Source organism: Equus asinus, chromosome X, assembly GCF_041296235.1.
Source record: "Equus asinus isolate D_3611 breed Donkey chromosome X, EquAss-T2T_v2, whole genome shotgun sequence".
Classification (NCBI taxonomy): Eukaryota; Metazoa; Chordata; class Mammalia; order Perissodactyla; family Equidae; genus Equus; species Equus asinus.
The window spans coordinates 63,424,441-63,450,469 of NC_091820.1; the positions used below are offsets into that span (position 1 = coordinate 63,424,441).

General features: G+C 39.8%; 1 protein-coding gene and 1 long non-coding RNA gene across 3 annotated transcripts; one reads left to right on the forward strand and one right to left on the reverse strand.

Annotated features, from left to right (window-relative positions):
- Positions 1–518: 518 nt before the first annotated feature.
- LOC139042736 (uncharacterized) lies at positions 519–14,098 on the reverse strand. Its single transcript, XR_011499802.1, has 3 exons — positions 13,907–14,098; positions 6,248–6,375; positions 519–3,199 (listed from the first exon to the last, which is right to left on the reverse strand). It is a non-coding gene; the product is annotated as an uncharacterized lncRNA (long non-coding RNA).
- On the forward strand, positions 12,388–25,589 carry TBX22 (T-box transcription factor 22). Of its 2 annotated transcripts, none has more exons than XM_014852390.3 (8): positions 12,388–13,864; positions 14,477–14,663; positions 15,460–15,561; positions 16,937–17,111; positions 17,986–18,150; positions 18,521–18,585; positions 18,943–19,028; positions 21,036–25,589. In XM_014852390.3, exons 1-8 carry the CDS (start codon positions 13,384–13,386, stop codon positions 21,647–21,649), a joined length of 1,875 nt encoding a protein of 624 aa, XP_014707876.2. In that variant the 5' UTR covers positions 12,388–13,383; the 3' UTR covers positions 21,650–25,589. The 2 variants fall into 2 exon arrangements, with proteins under 2 accessions (XP_014707876.2, XP_070358805.1); XM_070502704.1 differs by having other exon boundaries at positions 14,480–14,663.
- Positions 25,590–26,029: the final 440 nt, after the last annotated feature.

Here is a 26,029-nt window from a genome sequence, read left to right on the forward strand (position 1 = left end):
ATACCAATTATCAAAATACCCACCTAATTAGATATGTTTTTAATGTCCAAAGTAATACAATTCAATCTTTTTAAGTTTTACTAATGATATATGAGTGCAAAAACTTGTGTAAAATACTCTTTTACCATATGTTCCCTTGAAACATGATTTTCCTTCTTCTTAAATGTATTTTCTAGATCTCTTCCTCTCAGCAGTTTCAGAAAAGATTGCTAAGGGTCGAATATTACTTACCACAAAAAGCTAAAAAATTTCTATTTATTTACAACTAGAAACCAGACTAATCCTTTTTCATCACATTGATCAGATTAACCAGAAATTATCAAAAGAATCCGATCCTTCTGCCATGGTTCCTATTAATTTGAATGTGATAAATGATCAGTTAAGCATTGACCAAACTGAAGTTGAATCTTTAACAATCCAAGAGGATGGGCAAGTATAGGACATAAAAGCAATGGGATGGTGATGGAAGAAAGGAGCAGTTTTTAAAAACGTGTACTCAAATGTTCATAACAGTTTTATTTTTAATCACCAAGAACTGGAAACAATCAAATGTCTTTCAATAGGTGAGTGGTTAAATAAATTTTGTACATGCATATCACGGGGGTACCACAATAAAAAAGGAACACACTATTGATATGAGTAACAACTTGGATGAATCCCCAAGGAATTTTGCTAAATGAAAAAAGTCAATTCGAAAAACTTACATATTGTATATCCCATTTATGAGCGTGGGGGCTGGAGGCAGTTGAGTGTAGTTATAAAAAGGCAGCAAGAGGAATCTGTGGTGATTGAACTGGTCTATATCTTGACTATGGTGGTGATCAAACAGCCCCACACATATGATAAAATTGCATAGAAGTAAATATATACATGGGCACACACACAAATGAACGTATGTAAAACTGGGGAAAGCTGAACAAAATTAATGGATCATAACAATGTCAAAATCCTGGTTGCTATATTATACTACAATTTTGCAAGATGTTATCATTGGAGGAAACTGGGTGAAGGGTACACAGGATATCTCTGTATTATTTCTTTCAACTGTATGTAAATCTACAATTCAAAATAAAATATTTTTAAATATCTCTGAGAAAGGAAAGCAAAGTGCATGATTCAGGGTTTTTAAATTGTACTGTTCTATGTTAGCTTTAATTTCTAGTCAAAGTGTGGACTAAATTAAAGTATTTCATTTTTATTTTAAATCAGGTTGGGAGTGAACTATAGCTAATAGCTACAAAACACTTCAAACATGAATTTGAAAAAGAATTAATCATTTAAAATAGTCTCACCTCAGGAATTTTCTTCAAACTATTGGATGTAAGTCAATGAGCACTGTTGTTGTGTTTATTGTTAATGAGTGTTCGGTAAGGTTAGCTAGGTACCAGTCATGCATTATTATTATCTCATTCTTATAGGAACTCTATGAAACAGTAATTACTCTTGTCTATATTAAGTAGATGAGAAAATTGAGGCTCTGAAAAGCTGAGGAATTTGTTCAAAAGTTTTCAGGTAATTAAGTGGTAGATTTGAAATTCTAACTTAGGTCTGTCTGACTCAATACAGATCTCTTGACTACTATGCTTTAATGTCAATGCCATGCTCTACCCATTGGAAAACTTTCTAAGGAAAACCATTTTTCTTTTCTATAATTAAGCATAAAACTATGGTGATGCAGCGGGGGGAAAAATTTGTGAGTATCTTGTCAAATGCTCATATGTTTTGTGATCTACCTTCCAGATAATTATTCAAGCATAGAGTGGGTTAATGACAGTAAATTTTATAATAGGAAATATGTTAGTATCAAATTCATAACTATAGCGCTGTATAAAGCCATAGCTTTTAAGATAATCAGATGAAAACATAATAAATAACAATATCAGTTACCAAATTAAGCACAGGTGCTTTGTCAAAGCTGAACCATTACCTGAAAGCTAGACACCAGTTTTTCGTTATTGCAGGAATGAAACAGTTAGTAGAACCACAGAAAAATTCAATCACTTGTCATCTGAGTTTCGTTACACTGTAGTATTAACCCTTGAGTTCTTGAAAACTTAATACATAATTAAAATTTTTATACTCACAAATATGAAAATCAGATGGTTCCTTTAAAGGTATATAGATAAGTTTCAAATAAATTTAAGTTTGGATTTTATTTCTTTTTCTTACTGACCAGAGTGTATTACATAGCATAAAACTAATTTCTAGGGACTCAGTAAGATTACAAAATGCAATCATGATCTGAGCCAATCTACAACAGATAAACTTTCCCCCAATTCAACAGAAAATGTTGTCCAATATGCCATATAAAGCTAAATCCACTTATCCACTTCATAAATGTTCCTGATTATATTCTCAATTGCCTTCCTTTTTTGTTCTTTTCATTTTTCACCATAGAAAATTAAAATGATTTGGTTGATCTTTGTCCAACTTTCTAAATGTTTTGTAATAAAAAAATAAAACATTATTTGACGTGCTTTAAAATAATGTCATCTGATTAGAGATAAAAGTGTCTCAGCTGGGTTCTATCAGAATTGAAAAAAACCTATCAATAAAAAGAGAAAGAAACAATTCATGAATGAAATATAGATGACCACGTAGTTCTTCTCATTAATTTTGTAATTGCACGCCACTATAATGACATCTATATTTGCTACATGTGTTTCAGTTATGCCTTTGGGGAGAAGGAACCTCATTAATTTACAAAATGTAACTAAAAAATGGGATTGGGATTGTATAATATAAAAGTTCTCCATTTGGTTTATTTTCATGCTGAACACAATTATAAAAGTAAAACCAAGAAAGTAATAACAATGAATTGAAGAAAAAAGCTCACCAAATAACAAGAAACTAAGAATTAGGGGAAGATCAGAAACTGAAAAAGTGGACAGAAATATTAATTAGTAACATATACTTGACAATATCATCAAATACCTTCTGCTATCTAAGAAAGGCCTTTATACTTTCATCAGAGATCACTAAATGCATTATATAAGACCTTTGAAGAATGGCTGTTCTGAATTTTAGAACTCCTACAATCCCTCCACTGGTTGCAATAAAAGTTTCTTCATTCAAATAACAAGGTCTACTTTATTTTTGCTCTTTCAGTAAGGTCATTTTGTGGTTATGGTCCTTGTGACCAAGCTCTCCTCAGTCAATTAGATCTGCTGTTCACTCTGCTTCAGTTGTTGGGATGACCCTAAGCAAGAGAGAGTAATTTTTCAATCAGTGATTTTTATCAAATAAACATTGCTTTTAAATATTAAAAATAAGTCCACCAATCTGAAACATCCACCTACATCATTATATTAACAATTTTTATTGAAAATTTGACTCCAGGGCATGTGTATTAAGATTGTGCAAAGGATAAAGCCTAAATTTTATTAAAGCATTCAATATTTTAACTGACACAATAGATTCTTTTCAGGTATTGAGAAATAAAAGTGTTGAAAAGAAATTGTAATATTTAAAGTTTTAAAAACTTCACTTTAAAAGTATTATGTACTTCATGAACCATAAAATCTTATATATTAGCATGCATCTTTTCAATATCAAATCATTTCAACATTTGGTGTCATTCAGAGTGCTGAATGGGAAAGTATGATGTGTTTCCCCAAAGTGGTGGTTGACTAAGATTTACTACAGTGAAAAAAGTCTTATAATCATTTCCAGTTTCAAAGGAGTTTTACAGATGTCTAAAGACCAGTTTAAAATAAGGATGTTTAAAAGGCTAACATGCATATGCAAATGAAATAGAACAAAAATTGTTTGCAACCTAATTTTCAAAGTCATTTCATTGGGCCTTCTAGGTGCTGATGTGCTAATTGCACCTCAAATTGGTCACTTGTGTTTTTGACAATAGATGTAGTGGCTAATCTGTACACAGGTGATGACGCTAAGTGAAAGAGAGAATGTTGTCTGAAAATCTAGCCCATAATTTTCCATTTATCATGTCCAATGTCATCCTCTTCAGAGAATGGTCAATATAAGGCTGCCTAAACTTCCCAATTTAAAAATGCAAGTAGCATTTCGATACATTCTAGCAAACGGAACTATTTCTCAAAAGTTCTTGGCTTCTCACAGTCAAATTCTTAATAAATCAATGGCCCCATAGATCATGATCATTTAAAAGTCACGCTGGTCTAGGAAGATGGTAGGAAGCTGAACCATAGGTGGGCTGATATTACTGGTTAGTAGAAACTCAGAGGAGCACAGCAGAAAGTGACTTTTGTGCTTTGACTTTCTAAAGTATTGTTTGTGAGGAGGTCTGTCTGTCTGAGACAGAGCTTTACTATTACAGGGAGGAGCTTTCTGAGGTCCTGACGAGTGGCAGCAGCCTTTCCCCAAACTTCAGAGTGCATTTTGGCACTCAGGGAGCTATAAACTTGGCTGGAAGAAAGGGAGGCTCCCGGCCGATCTTGGAAGGCGCCAGCTCTGCAAATTGCCCGGACCCGCAGGTTTGCTCCGAAGTCAGCACCAGAGGACAGATGCCAGAAGATCATGCCAAATAGAATGCCTGCTCTCCTTGAGAGGCGACAACTGGGTTTTCCCCCCAGGCCCTACGAGGCCTCTCACAGCGAATCACCGCGGGGATCTGGGGCGGGAGAGGGCTTTGTGATGGTAGCAGAAGGTTTAGAAATTCGTTACTTTCTGGTCTCTGAGCAGTGGTCTTGGAAACTCACTGCAGCGCTGGAGATCGGCAGCTGTCTTTACCTTTAATGTAATTTTTCTAGTCCTCGATTACTTTATCTGGATAATGGGGTAATGAAATTACCGACCTCATTTTGTGTTGTTGCCCTAAGGATTAAGATAATGTATATAAAGAGTTAACACAACTCAAGTTTCAAAAAAAATGGCAGTGGTTACTGTTAGAGACCCCTCGCCTGTACCCATTGTCTCCCCAGAACACTGTCAAGATCTCCTGAACTGTGGAAAGCCAAGCCCTTGTTCTCTTCTATTCCCAAAATCTGGTTTGGTAGAAGCCACTGGGAGTTTGAGTGCACCTGCTGAAGTCGTGAGAAAAGATGAGAGTTTTTTTGGAATGTCAAAATTTGTCCCCAACTGACTGTCACTGCGGCGTCTACGCAGGCAGGGTACAGGTAGCGCTTTGTCCCTCTGTCCCTCGGTAGGCACGCTGATGCGAGTTTCTGGCAAACACTTGCCCCCTGGCTCACTACCTGACTCTGCAATGTCTCTCAGAAGCCCTCATCCCAAAGGCTAGAAGTGTAGTATCAGCTGGCTGTCCCGGGCCTTAAACCGAGCACGGTGGGGCTCAAAGAGGACAGCGGAGGGAGGGAGTGGGAGGCAGGTTTCTTCACTTCCCTGGGTGCGATTGCTGACGGGGTAGCCAGGAGACTCTTCTGCTCCAGCGGGTGGCGACCTTGCCACTTTGAGATCTTGCCTGCACTTGCACTCAGCCCCCACCCAGCACACACAAGAGCAGAGACATAAAGGGGTACAGCTGGCCTGAGCCCGGGAAAGATGTTTTGTGATGTGAGTCCCAGTCTCGCTGCCGCTCACCAACAAGGAAAAATCTCTTTCATTCATTAATAATTGCCTGCCGTGTTCATTACTGCAGAAGAAAAATAGTTACAAATTCCTTTGTTTTGCTTGGGAAGTGATCAGATTTGGTTGGTAATTGCCTGCCTGATCAAGAGCCATTTCCTTCATGGTTAACTAAACATCAACTCCACACAGTTGGGCTCGTTTTAAATATCACCAAAAGTGAATAGCCCCAATTACAACAGGAAACACATTTCCTGACATGAAACGAGGACCAGAAACGGATTTGTCTGTGTTTCAAAATGCAGAAACAGATTTGTCCGTGTTTCAAAATTCTTCTTTTAGGGATGTGGAATGGACTGTTGGAAAATTCTACTTCTGAGTTCTCCTAAAAAATCGCTGGAACCTGCTCACTACAATGATGTTTTCAGACTTGAAAATAGAAATAAAGTAAAAGGGAAAGCCATAAGCGAAAAATAAAATTCCTCTTTTTTTCCTTGAGAGAAGGGAAAATATTCCCCAGGAAAATTACTTTAGAAACAGTGTAGTCCTCTTTAGACAATTATAACTTGCATAGGAAATTGTCAAGATAAACCTAGGTTAATGCATGGTTGACTGTGAGTTAAAACCTCAGGAACTCAGGAATGCATCTATAGACCCTTCATGTATTTCACCCTCATAATTTCATGTCCAGTTTTGGTAAACAACGTGTTGGTTTCTCACGCAAGATCTGCATAGACTTTACCTGGTTCAGGGGTTTCATTCCCCAGGTCCCTGTTTCTTCCAGGTGACAAATGATGTCCTGGCAGGGTAGCCAAAAGCCAGGTGTCTGGGGTTTCCCTCATTCTTTGGAAGATTTGGCCCTCCCTGCAGCTGAAAAAAAAAATGCTCCATCATTTGGACATTCATTTAAACCGCACTGATCTGAAATCTATCTTCTCAGGGAGCCACTCCACTCCAGGATAAAACAAGCATTGATTTCAAGTCTCAGTAGGTCACTTACTGCTAGTAAAGTCTTCTTGTTTAGAGTCTTAGCCCTTTTCATTTCTCTCTGAGCTGCCCTGGAGAAATAAATCAAGTAAAAATCAGACATGTTCTATTTTGCATTGTGAAAATCAATCAGCCAATGCATTTCTAGGATTCCCTATGGATTAAAAAAAATATTTCTATTGACTCTTTCCTCTGGGAGGTGTAGGGTTTGGATACATGGCGCGTGGGGATCCCAGGAGGAACCATGGCTCCTGAGAGTCTCACAATGCCCGAGGCACCTAGTGGCCTGCCCCCTGCATGGAATGGCTGAGACTGAATGGGTTGCTTCTTGGGCGACCAGAAATCAGAGCAGATGGCCAGAGCTGGGACCCACAGGTGGGGCTCCTGAGCTGCTGTTGACTGGAGTTTGAAAAGTGTTTTCCAACTACAAGTGCTCAGGATGAAGATGGGCCTGTTTAACTAGTAAGGTCAGTTTACTTCTGGTTCCGAGGCATTTTTCTCAAGAAACGTTTGCCTGAAGCTTAGAGCAGAGCAAAGCTGGGCAAGCTGCCCAAGGAAGCTGGAGGAGGAGGCCAGGAGCCCTAAGCCTTGAGTTCCTGAAGGCTGAAATCACAGCTGTCCTTGTGCCTTAATGGCTGGCCTTGAGTTGAGGCATGTCTTCTGGGAGGGAGAAGGTGCGGCACAGTCTCACTCAGGAAGCAGCAAGTGCTGCTCTAGCCACTGGCCACCAGAACATCTTGTTCTCGTGTTCACTCGCTCCAGGGGACTCTCCTCTGGACTTTGGAGAGTTGGTTCTGGCATCTAACGGAGCAGATGAACCCAGCCTGAGACTCAGCTTTCAGATCAGAGGCGAGCCTGGCCTCTTAACACAGCCACCAAACATTTCTTGCCTCCAGGGTAAAAGCCCTTGCCTTACTGGTCAGGCTGTGGGTTTTCTTTAGGATCTCAGGTGAAAATATTCTTCTCTGTATCTGCCTCTCTTGTTAACTATGACTAGACAAATCCATAAAGTTAGGGAGGGCCAGCTAAAGTCATAACTATAGGTTTCATCTTCTTCAACTGGGGCTTTGTGACAGGGATCCTGAAACATCTACTTCTCAGGTGACCCAAAGTGGAATGTTAATGATCCATAAAGTGAATGAAGGCTAGACTTGGCCTGTCTTTTGAGCATATGCAATGATACCTGAAGGAACCAATAATAGTCCTTCTCTTGGGCAGGGTCACTGCCAGAAAGCCCCCAGGCCCAGGAAACTGTGCATTGGGCAGGGAGTAAAAGTAAGAAGCCTACATGCCTCCCTGGAAGGTGAGGTCTGTGGCCTGCAGTGAGGCCAGATCTGAGAAAAGCATACTGAGCTGAGTGGCAAGTGTCTAGCACTGAGAGGTGGCCGGAGGGCTCTAAGCAGTGACGCTTTCTCCCCAGGCTCTTCTCCAAGGAGTTCCAGATCACTGAGCCAGAAGGCTTTTTCGGAGCTCCCCTTTCACTCACTTGACTTCAGCCCCCCTCATCCTCAGGAGGAAGCCTGAGGCTCCAAAACATCTGGCAGTGACCACTCCCAAGGGAGAGGGGAGGGAGCAGTAGGGTGTGCCAAAAGACACCTTCTTCCTTTACTTATTCCTTGTTTTTCTCACAAGAGCTTTAGTTAAGACACTGCATTGTAATCCTACACACACACTCATACACACACCACACGCACCTGCCTTCAAGCTAGAGAAGGATACAGCAGAAAACACCTGACATTGAAAGGGATGCCACGGAGCTTGCTGTAGGGTGGTATGGTAAAACTCCCGCCTCCCCATGGAGGCCTTCTTGGATTATTGGAAGCAGGGAAAATATAAGAAATAGAGAGAGACACGGGGAGGGAAAAAGAGGACTAAGCAGAAGAAAGAGAGAAAAAGAGGGAAAGAAGAAAGAATGGTAAAGAAAGACATAAATTAAGAGACATAGAAGCAGAGAGACAGAAACACACACAGAGAAATTCAAGTAACACAACAAAGAGACACAAAGAAAGAAAGACACTGAAACTGAGAGAGTGAGTGGGAGCAGAGACCCATTGAGTTTTCTATCAGTAGATGCCTTCATATCAGCTTGACTTAGACTGGCTTGTTTTTCTTGAGAACTTGATGAAGTACACTGAGATCTTTTTCAAACCAAAATCCTCATCTACATTCTATCATGGCTCCAGTTTATCAATATATTATCTAGAGGAAAAATGCACAGTGAATCCATCCTGGATAAACAACTGTCACCTAAAAAAAACATTCAAAACTGACTTTTAAGTCTTTTCAATGCCAAAATGAAATGTTGGGGAATAGAAGGTAGAATTTCTGTTTTTTAACTTCTGTTAAAAAAAGAAGTCACTCTTGAGGAAAATGCTTCATAGCACTCTGTCTGTGCATGTGTTCAGATAATTTTACTTAAAAATATAAACCTGTGGTCATTTTCACAGCACACACTAGAACACATACACACAAACAAATGCCCATTGTGAAATTTTTCTCCAGCCACAAAAGCTTATTAAAACATCAAGAGACATTCTAATTAGTCCTTAGACAAGGAGAAAGACAAGAGGATGCATGTGTGTGTCAGTAAGAAATAACTGCAAAGTTTTAAGTTTGCCAAAATGGAAAGTAATGACTAGGTTTCAGTTTAGGATGGAGTTTTCAAAATTTGTCTCTTTGTAACAAAATAAATCAGACCAGGACCACAATCTAAGACTGGAAATCAATTGTGAAGAGTGATATCAAGTGCTTTAGCATTTATTAAAATGCTAGCACACTGGACCTCCTAATCTAATTATTTTCCAAGCAGTCACTGGCATCATTGCCCTGAAAAAATTCAATAATCACTTTCTATGAGAAATACACATATATACAAATTAAATGACTCTGGATTCACAATCATAAAATATAAAATAAATGTGTGTTCTAACCTTCTATCAACCTGCTGTGGTGCAGTCAGGTGAGTCAAGTTTTAGGCTAGGGGTACAAAATCCAAAGTTTGAGGAGGGGAATTATTTAAATGGCTTCACTGAGATGATTTAGTTAGTCCCCTAACTGAGCGGTGACCTAAATGAGTTGCCTCCAGGGTGTACATCATGGTCCCATGGACCCAGTGTATTAAAGGCTGGCATTCATTTACCAACACGCATAACCATTGACTTTGTTCTTCCTTCATGCTCTCTTACTCCCTCAGTAATTAAAACATGATGAATTCAGATAGTGAGGTCCTTGTTGTTTTCAATAGTTCCTCTTTTGCATCTTGCCTTGTGTATCTTTATTGCTTAATTATTAAAGAATGCCCTTTTACCCCTTGGAAGAATTGATCAGGGTGTCCTAACTCTAGAAACATTCACTTCATGCAGGAACAGCTTTTTGTCTAATAATGTTAATATAGGAAGATAGTAGGTGAAAGTAAGTATAGAATGTGGGCCCACTGGTGGCATAGTGGTTAAGTTTGCATGCTCCCCTTCAGCGCCCTGGGTTTCACAGACCTGGATCCCCGGCATGGACCTAGCATGGCTCGTCAAGCCATGCTGTGGCAGTATCCCACATAAAATTGAAGAAGATTGGCACAGATGTTAGCTCAGCAACAATCTTCCTCAAGCAAAGAGAGGAAGATTGGCAACAAATGTTAGTTCAGGGCCAATCTTCCTCACAATAAAAAAGGAAAGGAGACATAGAATGACTTTAAGTACAGGCAGAGTGGATGTTTGCCTAGATTTGATGTTTTGATGGATCTAGGGAAAATCCCTCAGCCTACCACCAAATATTTTCCACTATTACTTCTGTGGATGTCAGGTCTTGAAAAGCCCTCATCAAAAACAAATCATTATGAAAACAGGGAAGAAAGCTTTTAAAACTTTATTGACATGCTCTGGGCATGATGTGGTAGGGTGCCAAAGTAAGGAGGGGAAAATACGTTGGAAATGCCAAGGGGAAGTAAATAGAAATTAAATAGACATAAGATTTGGTGTGCCCAGTCTATGACGCTGAGGAAGATTTCCTACTTAGTGACAGGATCGGCTTCTGATGGGCTCATGGCTGCCTAGATTAGACAGAGCCAGAGGAGGGTGGCCTACTGATCTGAGGTCAGGTTTTTGACTGTTGATTGCATGCAGAGTCATTTTGTGAGAGTGTGGGAGAGAAGGGTGTAAAACGGGTTTTTACCTGGTTTTAGAGAGACAAAATGATTCTTCTTAAACAGTATTTTTTCCAAGAATTCATTGATGGAACAAACTTAGTATATCTCTGTTCAAGTGATCTGTGCTGGTGGTATTTTGCTACATGTCAGAATTATTTATTTAAAACTATCAAATTGGTACCTGTGGCCATTTCTCAAATTCCAGCCCACGTTTTGTAGGGCTGATGCATAAAGCATATTTGGAAATAATTCTGACTCTTATACTCATAAGAGAAAAAGGCATGAAAGAAAAGACAAAGAAAGGGAAGATTGAGGGTGGGAAAGTAAAGGAAATGTATAAGTCATAAAACCCAAGTTAGAATGGCCTAACATTAAAATTCACAATTAGAAACTCAAGCCATGAAGAATTATTATTTCTAGCAATCTTGATTGAGCCTTAAGTTAATATACGACTGTGCAAATGCCAATGGAGCACAAGAGAGGTAACATAAGAAAGGACTAAGTCTGACCCAAGCTCATTGTTTCAATAGCGGAGTATTTGAGCATTAAAAGAAGCAAGATACATTTACAATTATTGGTTGCTTACACTGTGCTAGGCAGTCAAAGACAGCTGAAAAGTGGGCTTGCAATGCCTATTCTGGCAATTATTCAGGTCACTATAGAATAGGCTCACATCTGAGCTTATTCTTTTATTGTTTATTTTTCTTTTATTCATCTACTCTGCCACAAATTAGCCAAGGACAAAATTGTCCTCACAATTCTGGGGGCCAAGCTCCTAGATCCAAATTTTTAAAAAAATCTGCCAGCCATAAGTTATGAATTGAGTAGAAAAAAATGGTAAGAATAGTTGCATGCCTTTGACATACTTCACTGAGAGTGAGAAATACAGTGAGCCCAAGAGTAATGTTAGAATTATTTTCATAGGAAGGCCTTCATCATTTGATAGCAGTGTGAACACATACAAAGCCTTCCTTTGCTACACAAGGCAATTTCCTGCTTTTCAGCAATAAAATGAGCCAGGGTTCAAAAACAAGAATATATCCGTATTAGGAGACACTAATGCAAGTGCTACATTGTGATTAACACTCTAAATTTAACAAACGAACTCTTGACTTTTCTGTTTCTGAGCTGTGTCTTTTAGTTAAGAACATACAGTGGACAAAAAATATATCTTCTGAGTAAGAATGGCTGGCTGAATGCATTCATATCCTCCCTCACCCCTTTAATGGCTGCAGAAAGAAACAAATGCCAGTGGAGATGTGGCCAAGATCACATCCAGACCTGGCTCTTTTCCAGCCCAAGTGTCTTGTATACTGGCCTTGCACTGTGAGCTTCACTCTGCCTCTCTAGAGTAGCAATAGTGTCTTTCCCAGCCCTGCATGGTGAGCAGGGGAAAATTGGTTATTGAATCAAACCCCTCAGCAGCATTCAGGCTGTAATTAACCCTTTGCCATACTACCCGAGATCATCAGATGCTTAAAGTCATACAGGATTGCCTAAAGATCTCCTTTCTGTGGACCAGCTGGACACACCCACACACTCCACCACCACCAGCATTATCACTGGCACACTTGTACCTAAGAAGCTGGAACTAAAAGGCCACAAAAGGTTTTTTACTGTCAAACTCCAGTACTGAGATACTATCAGTTCATTCAAGTTCCATACTATTTTTAGCAGAGTTGGATTGACTTTAAATGTCCTTTGAACAAATATCTCAGAGGAGAATAGGTGAACCTTTCTGAAAAGGTGCTAATGTCATTAGTTAGGATGCAGTCTGCCAAAGAGTGCAGAAGTGCCTGATTTCTTATTTCTGATGAAAAGCGGATGACCAAATCTCTTGCACACAGACAAACATCTCACATATGCATGCATAAACATGCTCTTTGGAAGTGGTAGGAAAGTCTTTTCCTGACACAAAGAAGATGGCTTTATCTATTTTAAGGAAAAGTAAAACCCAGCCCAGGAAGCTATTCCAGGAGACACTGGAATCAATTATCGGAGCTCAGCATTTTGAGATGCCACATCCTTGGGAGCAAAGTTCTGGTTGGTGCTCCGCTGGTGGCCCTGGAGTCCTTAGGCTGTGTTTGCTGATTAAGTCATGTGAGTAAGAAGCGGCTGTGTGTGGGAATGCTGGGCTCCAGTAGAGACAGGGCTTGAAAGCCCAAGGATCATTGACAGTGTGCATCTGGGAGGCTCCCGCTTGTCCTGGCCCTTGCCTCCCCAACTGGATAGAGAAGAAAAACTAACAAATAGCCCACCCATTTTGAGACCAGGACTATAGAACAAACTGGTCCTCTACTTTTCCCCAGTGTGCTCACTGGAGAGCAAAAGACCTTGATACACTTCTCTGGATCTGGTTAAATAATATTTGCAGTTTTGTTGGAAAAGTGGCTCCTCGTCGGCAATTATTTCGCATATCTCTGAGTTTCACAATTTAATGTATAATAGTAACTTTGCATATCCCTCCTCCCTATTATCCTGAGCCCCTTTACAGGCAACTCTCAACCCCCTCCACCCCTACCCCCGTCCGACTCTGAAGTGTCACTCATAGTGTTTTTTTAATGCTTCCGACAGTTTCCAAAACAAACAGTGGAGGCTGTGACCGGCGGGTATTCACTCAGTCCGATGCAACAGTATCTCCCAATCCTAGCGGCCTGAGTCGCCATTGGCGGCAGGTCTGCTCCCTAAAAGGCCCGCGCTTGCCAATCTCTGCGCTCTGCCAAGTCCTGGAATCAGGGATTTGAGGACTGATGGTCTGCACATGTCCGCTGGGAGGAAGGAGACTGCAAAGGAAAGGACGACTAGACTCCACAGGACTTTGGCTCCAGTTTGATCTTCTCCTTTCATTCTGTCTATTCAAAGAAAAAAATATACGTATATATAAAAATTATACACAATTCTTTTCTTTGAATATACATCCAGAAATTATTTTTCTGTTTTGGGGACTTTTCCGCTTTTTCTCCTTTGCCTGTCTTCTGCGCCCTCTTTACCTCTCCCTCCCTAACCCATCTCAGGTTGAAACTTTGCAGTGCGCATTCCCTTCGCCCCCTCCAGGAATGGCTCTGAGCTCTCGGGCGAATGCCTTCTCCGTGGAAGCTTTGGTGGGGAGACCCAGCAAAAGAAAACTGCAAGACCCAAGAGAGGAGGCGCAGCTTGAGCTGCTGGAGAAAGAGGGCGGAGAGGAGGAGGAGAGAAGGAGCGGCGCCGAAGGGAAGACATGCGAGCAGCCGGGTAAGTGCCTCTACCGCAGCCCCAAAGCTCTGAGCCCGGTACCTGCGCTTGTTGGATCTGCAAGTCTCAGTCTTGCCCGCGACGCTGCGGAAGGGCGGCTAGCCCTACCCTAGGATGTCCCGGCCCAGCCTGATGGCAGCCTTTGGGGCCGCAAGAACATCTCAGCCACCTGACTGTAGGGGAAGTTTCAGAGCCTCCAAGTTCAGCCCTAGTTTGTGGTTCACTTGCGGTGAAGGGGAGGGACCCTACATGTTTGTGGAGAAGTGGGACTCTCCAATCTCCCCAAGCCGTGAGAGCCAGAGAGTGGCTGTTTCTCCGGGTAGGAAACAGGACACGCACCGGGATTCCGAGGGGATTCAGCTTGGGGGACCGAAAGCCTCCTAGAGAGTGAGGATGGGCAAATTTGAAGAAAGGCTGTGCCTTTCACTGGACGGGACGTGGGCCCCTTTCTCTCCATCAGGGAGCCACAGTGGGTGTTGTAGGAAACTTAAGGATCCGCCGCCAAGATTATTGGGGAAGAGACAAAGCCGGTCTGCTCCCAGACAGGAGTCAACGAAAAGGGGGCGCGCGAGCTGTGAAGCTCAGTCAAAATCTCGATGTCTTTCTGCCCAGCAGAAAAACGACCCAAGACAGAGCCCTCTGCAACTGCTTTCTTATCCTGTGGAGGCGGCAGCGGCGATCGCAGTAGCGGCGAATGCCTGGAAGAGAAAGATGCTATCCAAGTGGAGCTTCAAGGATCCGAGCTGTGGAAGAGATTCCATGACATTGGGACTGAGATGATCATTACCAAGGCCGGCAGGTTCGGCTCTCCCCAAGCTGTCCAAGGGCAGCCGCTCTCTAGTGTTATGCTTTAGTACCCCTACCCCCCACACCTCCACTCCCGACAGGTATTAGAAAGTCACTGCCTCTCAATCTACCATACTAGGACATGCCTGGCCCATGTTAGTGGCTTAGCCTTTCTTTCCTGTATAACGAGACTCCAAGAGCTCATTCTCCCAGCTCCTGCCTGTGGAGTATGTGACAGAAATTAGACCTCTCAAGGCAGGTGCCAGATGCCACTCCCACATCTTAAACAGTGGACAAGCCTCTCTGTTAAAATCTCACAATTATCAGTGGGCAATAGCCCATCTAGCAGGCCTCAATCTACTGTCCCTTAGCCCAAGCCAGTTTGAGGTGGGCTTTTCCCACTCCTAACTTTTACTGTGGGGCAGCTTCTTCATGGCAGCTTGGTAATTTGTGTGTGTGAATCTTCCTAATTTCGGTCTTTCCCAAATCTCTCACAGAAAGTACCTCTGAAAATTCGGGGAAGGGGCACAGATTTTTTCTTCCTATAGCTTTTTATTATGATGGTGGTGGGAAGTGAGGTGGACACTTGTGGTAAGGATATTCTGCTTCACTCAAAAATCCTGAACTTGTTCAGTCAAGCCTACAACCAACAGTCTTTCTTCATGTAGCAAATATCGTTCTCTGAACCTGTCCTAGAATGGGAAGAGTATTGTGAATTCCTTCACTTTTCATTTGCCCCCACCTCTGCCCCACTCCAAATGTGTCTAAAAGAGCCCAGGTCAGTTGCTATGCCATTTTCTCTCCCACAGGCGGATGTTCCCCTCTCTTAGGGTCAAGGTGAAAGGACTGGACCCAGGAAAGCAGTACTTCGTGGCCATCGATGTGGTGCCAGTGGATTCCAAACGTTATAGGTAACCAAGTCCAGAGGAGAGTGCCCCAGGCCAGGCTGGGAATGGGGATTCTGATCTATGGAACCTGAGAGCGCTATTTTGAAAACTCTACCATGAGGGGTGGGATTCTCTCCCATGGGCTTTGGGAGTTGAATTTTCTCACTCAAATTGAGGTTCAGACTGAGAGAGGAGCAGGCTTACTCCTCTTTCCTCTCACTCCTGGAATGCGATGCTAATCAATGTACCCCAAACCTTTCAGCTTCCTGCTGCTCTGGCCTTGGCTGCGCAAACAAACTGCAGAGGGTGTGGGCTCAGGCAGCTGGGACGGGAGCTGTTTGAAGGAATTTGGGGAGAAATGCCTGGACTTCTCGGGTCCATACTGGGCTTTGAGCTGTGCTGCTTTGGCAGCAGGTTCCTGGAGGGATGCCCTGATTTGCCATCCAAGGCAAAGCTAGCAGTTCTCTCTCCTAGGTCCATCTTTTCTTCTTTCCTTAGCCTCTCTCCTGAAGCAGTGGCCAGGTCCCAAAGAGTACAAGTAAGCTTTCCTCTTGATATAAGCTCTCTACCTAGAGCAGGCTAAAAGTGCAGAATTGATCTGAAACGAAGAGTCCAGTCTGTGTCAGCAGCCCGGAAGTGTAAATCTGCCAGGCTTTGGCTCAGGGGCAATGGGAGTTTTGCGAGAGGTGCCTGCACCCGGGCTGCAAACTTTCCACTGAAGTAGGTAACTAGTCTTTCTAGGAGACAGCCCCCATCGCGTCCAGTGCTGCGTTTGAGGGGCAAGGAGAAGGCTCAGCTCAATAGCCTGCTGGGGCCCCAGACTGGAAATAGCAGAACAAGCAGTTTGCTTCTGCATTTGAGCTGGCTTGGGAATGCGGTGCCCAACTGAGCGATTGAGATTAGAAACAATAGGAAAATCAGTCCCGAGACCACCTGGGGCAGAGTTCCTGGGGGTATTCTGATGCAAAGCTTTGTTGGGGAAAAGGCTTCTAGGATGACTGCTGGCAGTGGGCTGGACAGACACTCTCCTCACCCCTCTGCTTCTTCCCTGATGCTTCTGGCCCGAGGCTTAAGGATTTTTCCAGCGACTCTGCCCCATAGAACAGGTTAGATCAAATTTTGTTGTGGTTTCTGTGAGGAAATACAAACCAGACTCTGAAATCTCATAACATTATACTTACTCTGGGACTTCATTGCATTTTAATGAAATATGCTTATTTTCAGTTTGCTTTCTGACTTTGAACACTCTTTGGAAATGAAGTTGGATCTTCTACTAGTTGCCTTTGGGATTAGCGGGCAAACCTTGGCCAAGGCTCTTAGCATCAGAGCCTAGCAATCTTCCTCCCACGCTCCTGGCTGTGGCCCTCTGTACCTAAAGCCACACTCTGCGCCTTTTCAGGTACGTGTACCACAGCTCACAGTGGATGGTAGCCGGGAATACGGACCATTCCTGCATCACTCCTAGGTTCTATATTCACCCGGACTCACCCTGCTCAGGAGAGACCTGGATGCGGCAGATCATCAGCTTCGATCGCGTGAAACTCACCAACAACGAGATGGACGACAAAGGTCATGTAAGTGTGTGCAGTCCTTTGCCCTGAGGAGGGGAGGGAGATGCCAAGGCCTCAGCCCTTGGGTGGCCCTGGAGAGGCCAAGGAGGCTTTTTCTCCCAGTTGCCTAATGTGGTCTATAGGAACTGTTCAAGTTCTGGGCCTGTGACCAAAGTAGCTCCTATGGCCTTTGTTTTGCATCTGAGAGTGCTAGGGGATGGGGACGGTGAGAGAAGGGAATTTGAGGATCAAATGAGGCTTGTTTAAGCCAGGATGTTTGGTCTGGGAGAGTGTAAGGGAACATTTCACAGAGCTCTCTGACATCTCAGCCTCCTGGGCAATCACTGGTGGCTCTGATTGCTTTCTCCTAGACGGGGCACTTTCTGTGTAGCATGGTGTGGTGGAAATCTCCTCCACAACCTGCCGCCATGGAAGGCCTTTTCAGGTCACCAGGATCTTAAGCCATCTTCCCAAATGCCCCGGCCTGCCTTTGCCCTGCCAGGCCATGTGCCAGCCACAAAAGGAGAAAGGGAGGCTCCCAGGATTAGGAGGTGGGGAGATGTCAGAGGGTTGCCCATCATTTACTGCAAGCCTAGGGAATTAATGGCAGGCACTCATTCCAGTGATACCTGGGGATATCACATGGTCACCCACGGTTGGAAGCAAGAAAAGTCCCATCTGAAAATGGAATCACTGCTGCTTGGTGCCGCTGTGCTGCCCTGCTCTGGAAACCCCGTAGCCTTTAGGGCCTCTGTCTGGGACCAAATGGCACAGAAAAGTCCTTGTGTATGGCTAGTCTAGCCTTTCTGGTTTAGCCTTACTTTTGTGTGTGGGCAGGTTGGGGGTGCGGAGGAGGGGAAGCCAATTTCTAGGCAGCATTTGATGATTTCTTCTCCAGATCATTCTGCAATCCATGCACAAGTATAAGCCCCGTGTGCACGTGATGGAACAGGACAGCAGGATTGACCTGTCCCGGATTCAGTCCCTGCCCGCTGAAGGGGTTAAAACGTTCACTTTTAAAGAAACTGAGTTCACCACTGTGACCGCTTACCAAAACCAGCAGGTAAAGCCAACTAGGTCCCAGGCAAGCAAGGATGGCCCCAGAGGGACTTTTGGGATAGAGGCAAACTGTACTATACGGATAGAATTTTTCACAATTAAAAAGAGTCATAGTGCTATTGCGTTGTCATCAAGCAAGTTTGATCATGAATTGTGTGGATCTTGTGTTAGAAAGGAAAGCACAACAAAGAGTGCCAGGAGAGAAAGGACATAACCATTCCAAATTTGACTTACCAATATGCTTACATTTATTTAACATGCCATATTACATGTTGAAAAGTGTTTTTGTCGTGGTTGTAACCATTAAAAACAAGGGAGATGGTGTTATTAGTGAGGACACTGACTTTATCTTGCTCTCTCTTTTGAATCCATAGATTACCAAACTGAAAATAGACAGGAATCCTTTTGCTAAAGGATTTAGGGATCCTGGAAGAAACAGGTAAACAACATAACAGTCACATCTAATGTTTATATAGCTCTTTTCGCAAGTATTACAGATTAGTAAACTGTGGCTTAGAGACTCAGGGGACCTATGTTTTGTAACTAGTAGGTAGTAGGAAAGGAACTTAGCTGTTTTGTCTCCAAAATCTTGCTTTCTCCCTCTCTGAAATTGTTTATTCTAGATTCCAGGGGGTTTATTCAGGAAATAATTATTGGGAATTTTATTCAGAAGTCTACCTGTAAAATAAAAATATTTCAGATATTCACCCCTAAAGGCTATAACAAAATAACTCAAAAGTTTACATAAATCATTATTTTCAGGAAATGCATTCTGGAGGTTGAATCTCTTTTTCAGGGGTGTTTTGGATGGGCTTTTAGAGACCTACCCATGGAGGCCTTCTCTCACTCTGGATTTTAAAACTTTTGGTGCAGACACACAAAGTAAGAAAAGTTTTATTAACTTTTATTTTTAAAAGTAAATGAAATAATAACAGTCAGAACCTCTGTACCAAATACTACACAAGGGAAGAATTACATGCCAGAAAATGTGTGTTTACAGGCAAGTGGGTGTATATTTATCTTGATGAGGAGGTAAGAGGCAAAAAGGAAGGAGAACTGGCATGAAGGAAAAGAGCAGAGCCATGGTAATGGTGGGTTTACTGACTTCTATCTTCTTGAGTTATCATGCATCCTGAAATCTCCAGATCTCATCTGGATTCTTCAGCATCTCACTATATCATACTCTTTAGGATCTGCCCGTGATGCATTTGTGGCCTTGTTTGGAAATATGTTAGGTATTGAAATAAATATTTTATGTTTTAGGAGAAACTTTCAGAACATGTTAAAATGACTTCCATTAAATTTTGCCATCACTTAGCTCTAATTTTCCTTGTGTTGTGAGTAGGGAAAATAAATGTTGAAAACAATACTAAGCCAGCACAATTAGATTAATTGCCATAAGCATTTAAAATATTTGCAAGGTATTTGTTCTCAGGTAGGGCATTACATGAATAAATGATAAGAATAATTAGACAACGCAGGCTTTGTGGTGGAAGAACATATATCTTCTTTTACTCTGATATCTAACAATGAATAGAAGAATCTTTATTTGCAAGCAACATGGAATTATTTTACCCCTTTTATCTTTACTCCATTAAAGTTGTTTGTCTTTGAACATTAACGCAAGGTTAGAGTTATGGAGAAAATCATCAACATTATAAGTAGATTGAGTTTTATAAGATATAACTACCAATCAAAATGTAAAGAGATCAAGTCTAATATTTTGGTGAAATGTTTCACTGGATTGACTGTATTAATTTGGTTTAGAGAGTTCCATAGAAAAATAGGAACACTTATTTTATAGTATCACTTTAACTAATAGCATCTAGGCAGCATGCTTTTAAAATATCCAAACCAACACTAAGTGTACTAAAAAAGAAAAAAAGCTAAAGATGATCATTAATTGATAATTTAAAATACACAGTTTTCTTAATTATTTAAGATGCCCAGAATGTTCTTAAATTGCAAAAAAAGGGTATCAGTTTTTTAAAATAACTTTTGAATGCTTAGTTATAAAAGATATTTGCCATCCTGTTGATAAAGAATTAGGTTATGTCTATGCATACGTCTATATACACAAAATAGTTAAGAAAAACAATAGCAATACCAAAAAGATCCCACAAAAAATTGACCAAGTTCACTCAATAACGAATTTTCTAAATTCAAACACTTACAAAAATAAGGTGTAGTGTACAGATTTTCCTGGACCTTATAATTATCTCTAACTCTAGTAAATGCCGGGCCACCATAAAAGATCCCCTGACTACATTGATACAAACACTTTCATTTTCATCTTGATATTTTTTAACCTGCAAAATTTTCTTTAACTCTTGATATAGTGCACCGCTGAAGTCTCCCCATCCGTACTTTTCATGCAAGGAAAAAATCTAATGCATTTAAATGTTATTTTAATTTATAAACATTACTTTCATGTGCACTGATTTTTTTATCAGACTGAAGTTTTCTGTATAATCCCAAGCAACCAATTTCTTCAATTTAATCAAGCATTTAATTTAGTAATTTTTTTAAGCTTAAAAAATTTAAAAAAATAATTTTTATTTGTAAGATATACTTGGTTCTGGGTCATATGTAATTGGACTTCTTCTTTATTCATTAGATAAATGTTGTTCAAGTGTCTAGCACAGTTCTTGTACATAGTGAATGCGTAACACATGAAAACAACAGCGGTGCTAAAAGTAATAGTGATGGTAGTAGAGATACCATATTCAACTTTAGTCAGAAAAATGAGCATGCTCTTTACCAAAGAAGTTAAAAGAACTGTGAACTTGCAAGGAAAGCTAACCTAAAAATGAAACAGGGATAGCTATGGACATGATTCTGATTCAGTAGGAACACCAAGTTCATTGTTTACTGAATTGTCATTCACAGGTGGAAGCAGTGGCTCATCTCCAGTGACCTCTAGTGGAGGGGCTCCCTCTCCTTTGAACTCCTTGCTTTCTCCACCTTGCTCCCCACCTACGTTTCACTTACCTACAAGCTCCCTTGGAATGCCCTGTCCGGAGGTGTACCTGCAGGATATCAACCTGCCCCTTTGCTACAAGATTTGCCCAACTAATTTTTGGCGACAGCAGCATCTTGTCTTGCCTGCTCCTGAAAGGCTAGCAAGCAGCAACAGTTCTCAGTGTTTAGCCCCACTCATGATGGAAGTTCCCATGTTATCTTCCCTGGGGGTCACCAATTCAAAAAGTGATTCTTCTGCAGACTTCAGTGGGCAGTGTCTACAAGCACCTAATTCTGCCAATCAAATGTTGTATGGATTACAGGCACCTGGAAATATTTTATCACCATATCCCATTGCTCAGGAAGCAATTGGTTGTTCTTTCCATCCTTCCTATGGCTTTTATAGGTACAACTTCTCCATGCCATCTAGACTGATAAATGCTGACAACCAACTCAAAGTGAATGACAACCGTCAAGTTTCTTTTAGAGAAGGCAAATGCAGTCATGGTCATTGGTATCCAACAATTAATCATTGTCTTTAATGGAATAGTCACGTTCACTTCTAAAACAATTACATGTGAGCGCATATTTTTTTTATTTGTAGCCAAAGAAAGGTTAAGAGCTATTGGGTTTAAAAAGCTTCATTATCAGAGGGTATTTCTCTGTTATGCATTTAGAGTGCTTTATCAAATGTTCACAAGAAGTTGTTATAGGTCAAATATGACCTATCGTGATAGATCTCGATTACAGTGGCCTTGGGCTTCAAAAAAGATACTCAATAAATATTATTTAATGAGATGGACCACCAGTGAAAATTGACTCCAGATGACAAAGTCTCCAATTATAGCGAAGCCAGTTTACCATGTCAGCTGCCTCTTATATATTGACAATGACCAAAAGAAGGTGGATTTAATTCCTGTGAAAGTAGTGAAACAATTTTAGTTTAATCTATGAATATTGGTGTCATTGTAATTATCTATCTAGTAATTGTAAAGGAAAATTTCATTGCTCATTTGCCTTATACTTTTATATTCTGCTATTGAAGGAGCAACTAATCTCAGTTTTAAGGTATAAATAAGGACACAAACTTTCAAATATTAATCTTTGCAGCCTAAAGACCCTTTAATCCTTAAGGAACACAAAGATTAAATGAAAAGCAAAATATTCTAAATAAATTTGATCTTTTACTTCCTTTTATTTTTTGGATCATTCCTAGGTGAAGCTTGTTTACTTATTCCTCTAACAAACCTGGTATTTTATACACAGTTTACAAAAACAAATTATTGTAGTTCGCCAAAAAGACCATGGAATTATAATTTGAAGGAGGAGAATATATCTGAGTCTGGAAATATGAAAATATCACGACATCGGGAAAATTTAATTTCTCTTTTGTGCTTCAATCACGATAAATTAGACTCGACAAAAAGTATCATAAATTAGACTTTAGTTTATGAAGTTGAAAAGTTTCTTTTGCCTGGTCCTAAATTTTCTGAAAAGACTTGTTAAGTATAACCTATATATAATTTGTATATCCTTAAAATTAATCATATTTTAATTTTTATGCTACTAGCCCTACAATTTATTAAGCAAAGACCCTTCAAATTACAATGGCATGACTTAACTTTTGATAAACTAACCAAACTGCTAAACTGCTTTCTCTAAGTTTTCCAACACATATTAGGAAGAGCATGTCATTATTATTTATTTTGCTCAAAATGGTTATTTCCTCTTAAGTATATCTTATAAGTGTGCCTTCCTATATATACTTTAAAATTATGTGCCTGTTCACTTCTGGGGCTATGGATAGAACAGCACATGGTTACATTCAAACTGAGTATTTTAGTCAAATATTATTTGTGGCCCAAACTAACTAGGTACCTATTAGAAAAGTCTTTGAGGCAGAAAACTTGTACTACCTAAGTTTATCAAATCAGGGATCAAAGCAGCAAGTACACTTTATTTCTGTCTATTCCAAAACAGTAATGCTGTAGGTTAACTTACACTGCTAAAATAAATTATGATTTTTTTAAAGCAGAAACTCCCATATCAGATTATAATGAAACTTATTCTGATGGTTTACCTGACAGATAATTAGTAATTAACAACAGAAAGTATTTAACTAAAAAGTCCAGAGAATCTCTGGGTTACTTTTTAATGATTATTTAAGAGAAAGCATTAATTTTGTAGCTACTTGAATATATATACCCGATGCTTTATATTTCAGATCATTTTGCTATATTTTGCCCATATAAAATTGACAATACAGAACTATATTGATAAAGGAGATTAATATAAAGGGGAAAAAGTTTAAATTTTAGAATCTAAACATCTACTTTAGGCTGTTTTTGTATAATGTTCATAAATTGCCATTTCATACTTTTAATTGAAGAAGTAACCAAGGGAAAGCTTTCATAGAAAATTAGACTTAGAAGAGACCTCAAGAAGTCTAGTAAGCAGTCCCCTACTTTCTGAGCAAGTTACTCATCTGCAGGAAGCTGCTAACAGCTCTAATTCATGCACAATTAATATGCAGTGTCCTTACTATTTTACATTGAATAAATTCTTACTCCTCAATGTAGGACGGTGCAAAACTCGGGTAACTTGGTAAATTGAGGCTATGGTTCTGGAATAAAAACCAAAATGCCATGGAATTCTATTAATTTCAACTGCATCAACTAAATATTAAGCTCGCTTTAAAAATCTACAAAAATCAAAAGCCACTCTGGTTAGACAAGGTATGAAATAGCAAATGAAAGTGGCCAAATGGTACTTAATAGATTCCCAAGTCTGATAATTAAAACTATTTCCAATTGGTTTGATCATATATATACATCTCCCCTCCCCAAAAATAAAACATCCAATTCAGCTGACTAGATTTATAAAATCTAATTCTTAACCTGACCTGGTTATATGGCTTACCGCAAATAAGTCTAAAGAAAATAAAATTTTCATCAAGTCTGTAAAATTTGTACATCGAGTCAGGAAAGAAGTGAATGTTTCTTTGTCTTTGTATCATTTCGAGTCAAGCTCAAACCTGTAGTCAGATTCCCTTGTCAGGAAGGTTCTATTTTGTGGAACAGCCAGTCAAGCTGAGATCAAGGACTTGATTTCAAGTTTGAGCTTGGTTGCAGAACACATGTCTAAGTGGGTAAATGCTCTATTCATTACATTTTAAAGACAAAAATATGACTTTAGATAACATAACTCAGAACGTCAAAACTATTATTTCTTTTCACAAAACAGAGGGTCTAGGACTCCTGGATGTTATATTATAAAGTCCAATATATAACTTTAGATTACATATTTGAGTCTTCAAACATTAATATAATTGCTCATCTTCACTATACTACAAAATGAAGAGTTATATTTTCCCCAAGCTATGAAGGTAGATATTCATGATATTTCACTGCCGTTAGGCATGGGTTCTACAACTGGTCTAAGAATGGACAAGACTTCATTCTTCTTTTGTGAGGTTGAAGTGTGTCCATGGCACGAAAAGAAATGAACAATTAGAATTGTCAAGTGATGAGTCAGTGAATCAGTCCTTGAATGGTCAGAGTCCTATGTGCCGACTGCTTGACAAGGTGCCAACAATGAATAAAGACAAGCATCTATACTGGACGTTAAGAAAGATTTCCCTTTCATTCTCCTAAGCATTTATACTATGCACCTTGGGGAAAATCATGGTGCACATAAGGCAGGTAGCATGTATCTTGTTAAGTGTTACTGGTATAATGCTAAGCCAGAACATGACTGAAATAAATGCTTTGCATACATATTTAAAATATATTTTACAAAAATATACAAAAATGCTGATGACAAATTTAGATGCTTTGAGACAGTAGTGTTATATGTCCACATATGTATTGGGGTAATATACAGTTTTTATCTCCCAGGTAAATCTCAATAACAAATCTTTTCCTTATCTGAATATGCAATTTGATAAATTCCAGATGTCACACTGTAATTTATATAACCAGTAGGGTTTTAGTTTAGTTTTGTTTTAAAATAATTTATACCATATTGCTTTTCATCCTTCCTCTTCTTAAAAAGAGATGCTACAAGAACACCTACTCATTATATACTTGTACTATTGTGGAAAGGCAGATTTAAATATACTTAGAGATGTCTAATTGCATGTACTGTATTTTTTTTAATTTAATTGACAGGGTGGAAGTACAATGTTTTCACTCCAGTTTAGAGATACATTGCCTTTGTGCTGAAAAATTTTCAATTAACCAAAATAACAATATCCTGGTATACAGCAACAGTTTACCAGTTGACTTCATTGGAATTTAACGTATTTATTGGAGCAGTTTAAAACAAACCAAATGCATAGTTTATGCATTGGTGGCAGTTGCTTTGATATAAGTGCCTTCGTATACGTTTAATCTTCTTAGGTTTGGTCTGCAATTAAATGATAATTTGTATTAAAATTGTGCAAATAAACATGGTTTGGATGAAAACATAAAACAGAACAAATAGATATATAGGACATGTGAAACATATCCAGTATTAAAACTATTTACATGTGTGGTGCTGGCCAACTTCTGACATGCTGTTTCAATAAAATATTGAGAAGAAAAAGCTAGTATCATTTCCTTTTAAAGTTTCAAATGTTCACGTTTACAGATTGTACTGCACATTAATATGTAAACATACATTATAGTGAGCAGATGTACAGAGAATAGTTATAGGATATTTCTACTTATTTGAAATGTATACATGTATACTGGATTTATTTTTTAAAGTACCTGAAAGAGTTACCAAATTTAAAATTAAATACAATAGACAATCTTGAAGTTATACTACAATAAATTGTATCATTAAACTCTTTTATCAAATTATGATGACAGAATTTTGATTTTGGATTTAGGATTATATAATTATCCACATGATCAAGTAAAATGTAATATTATGCA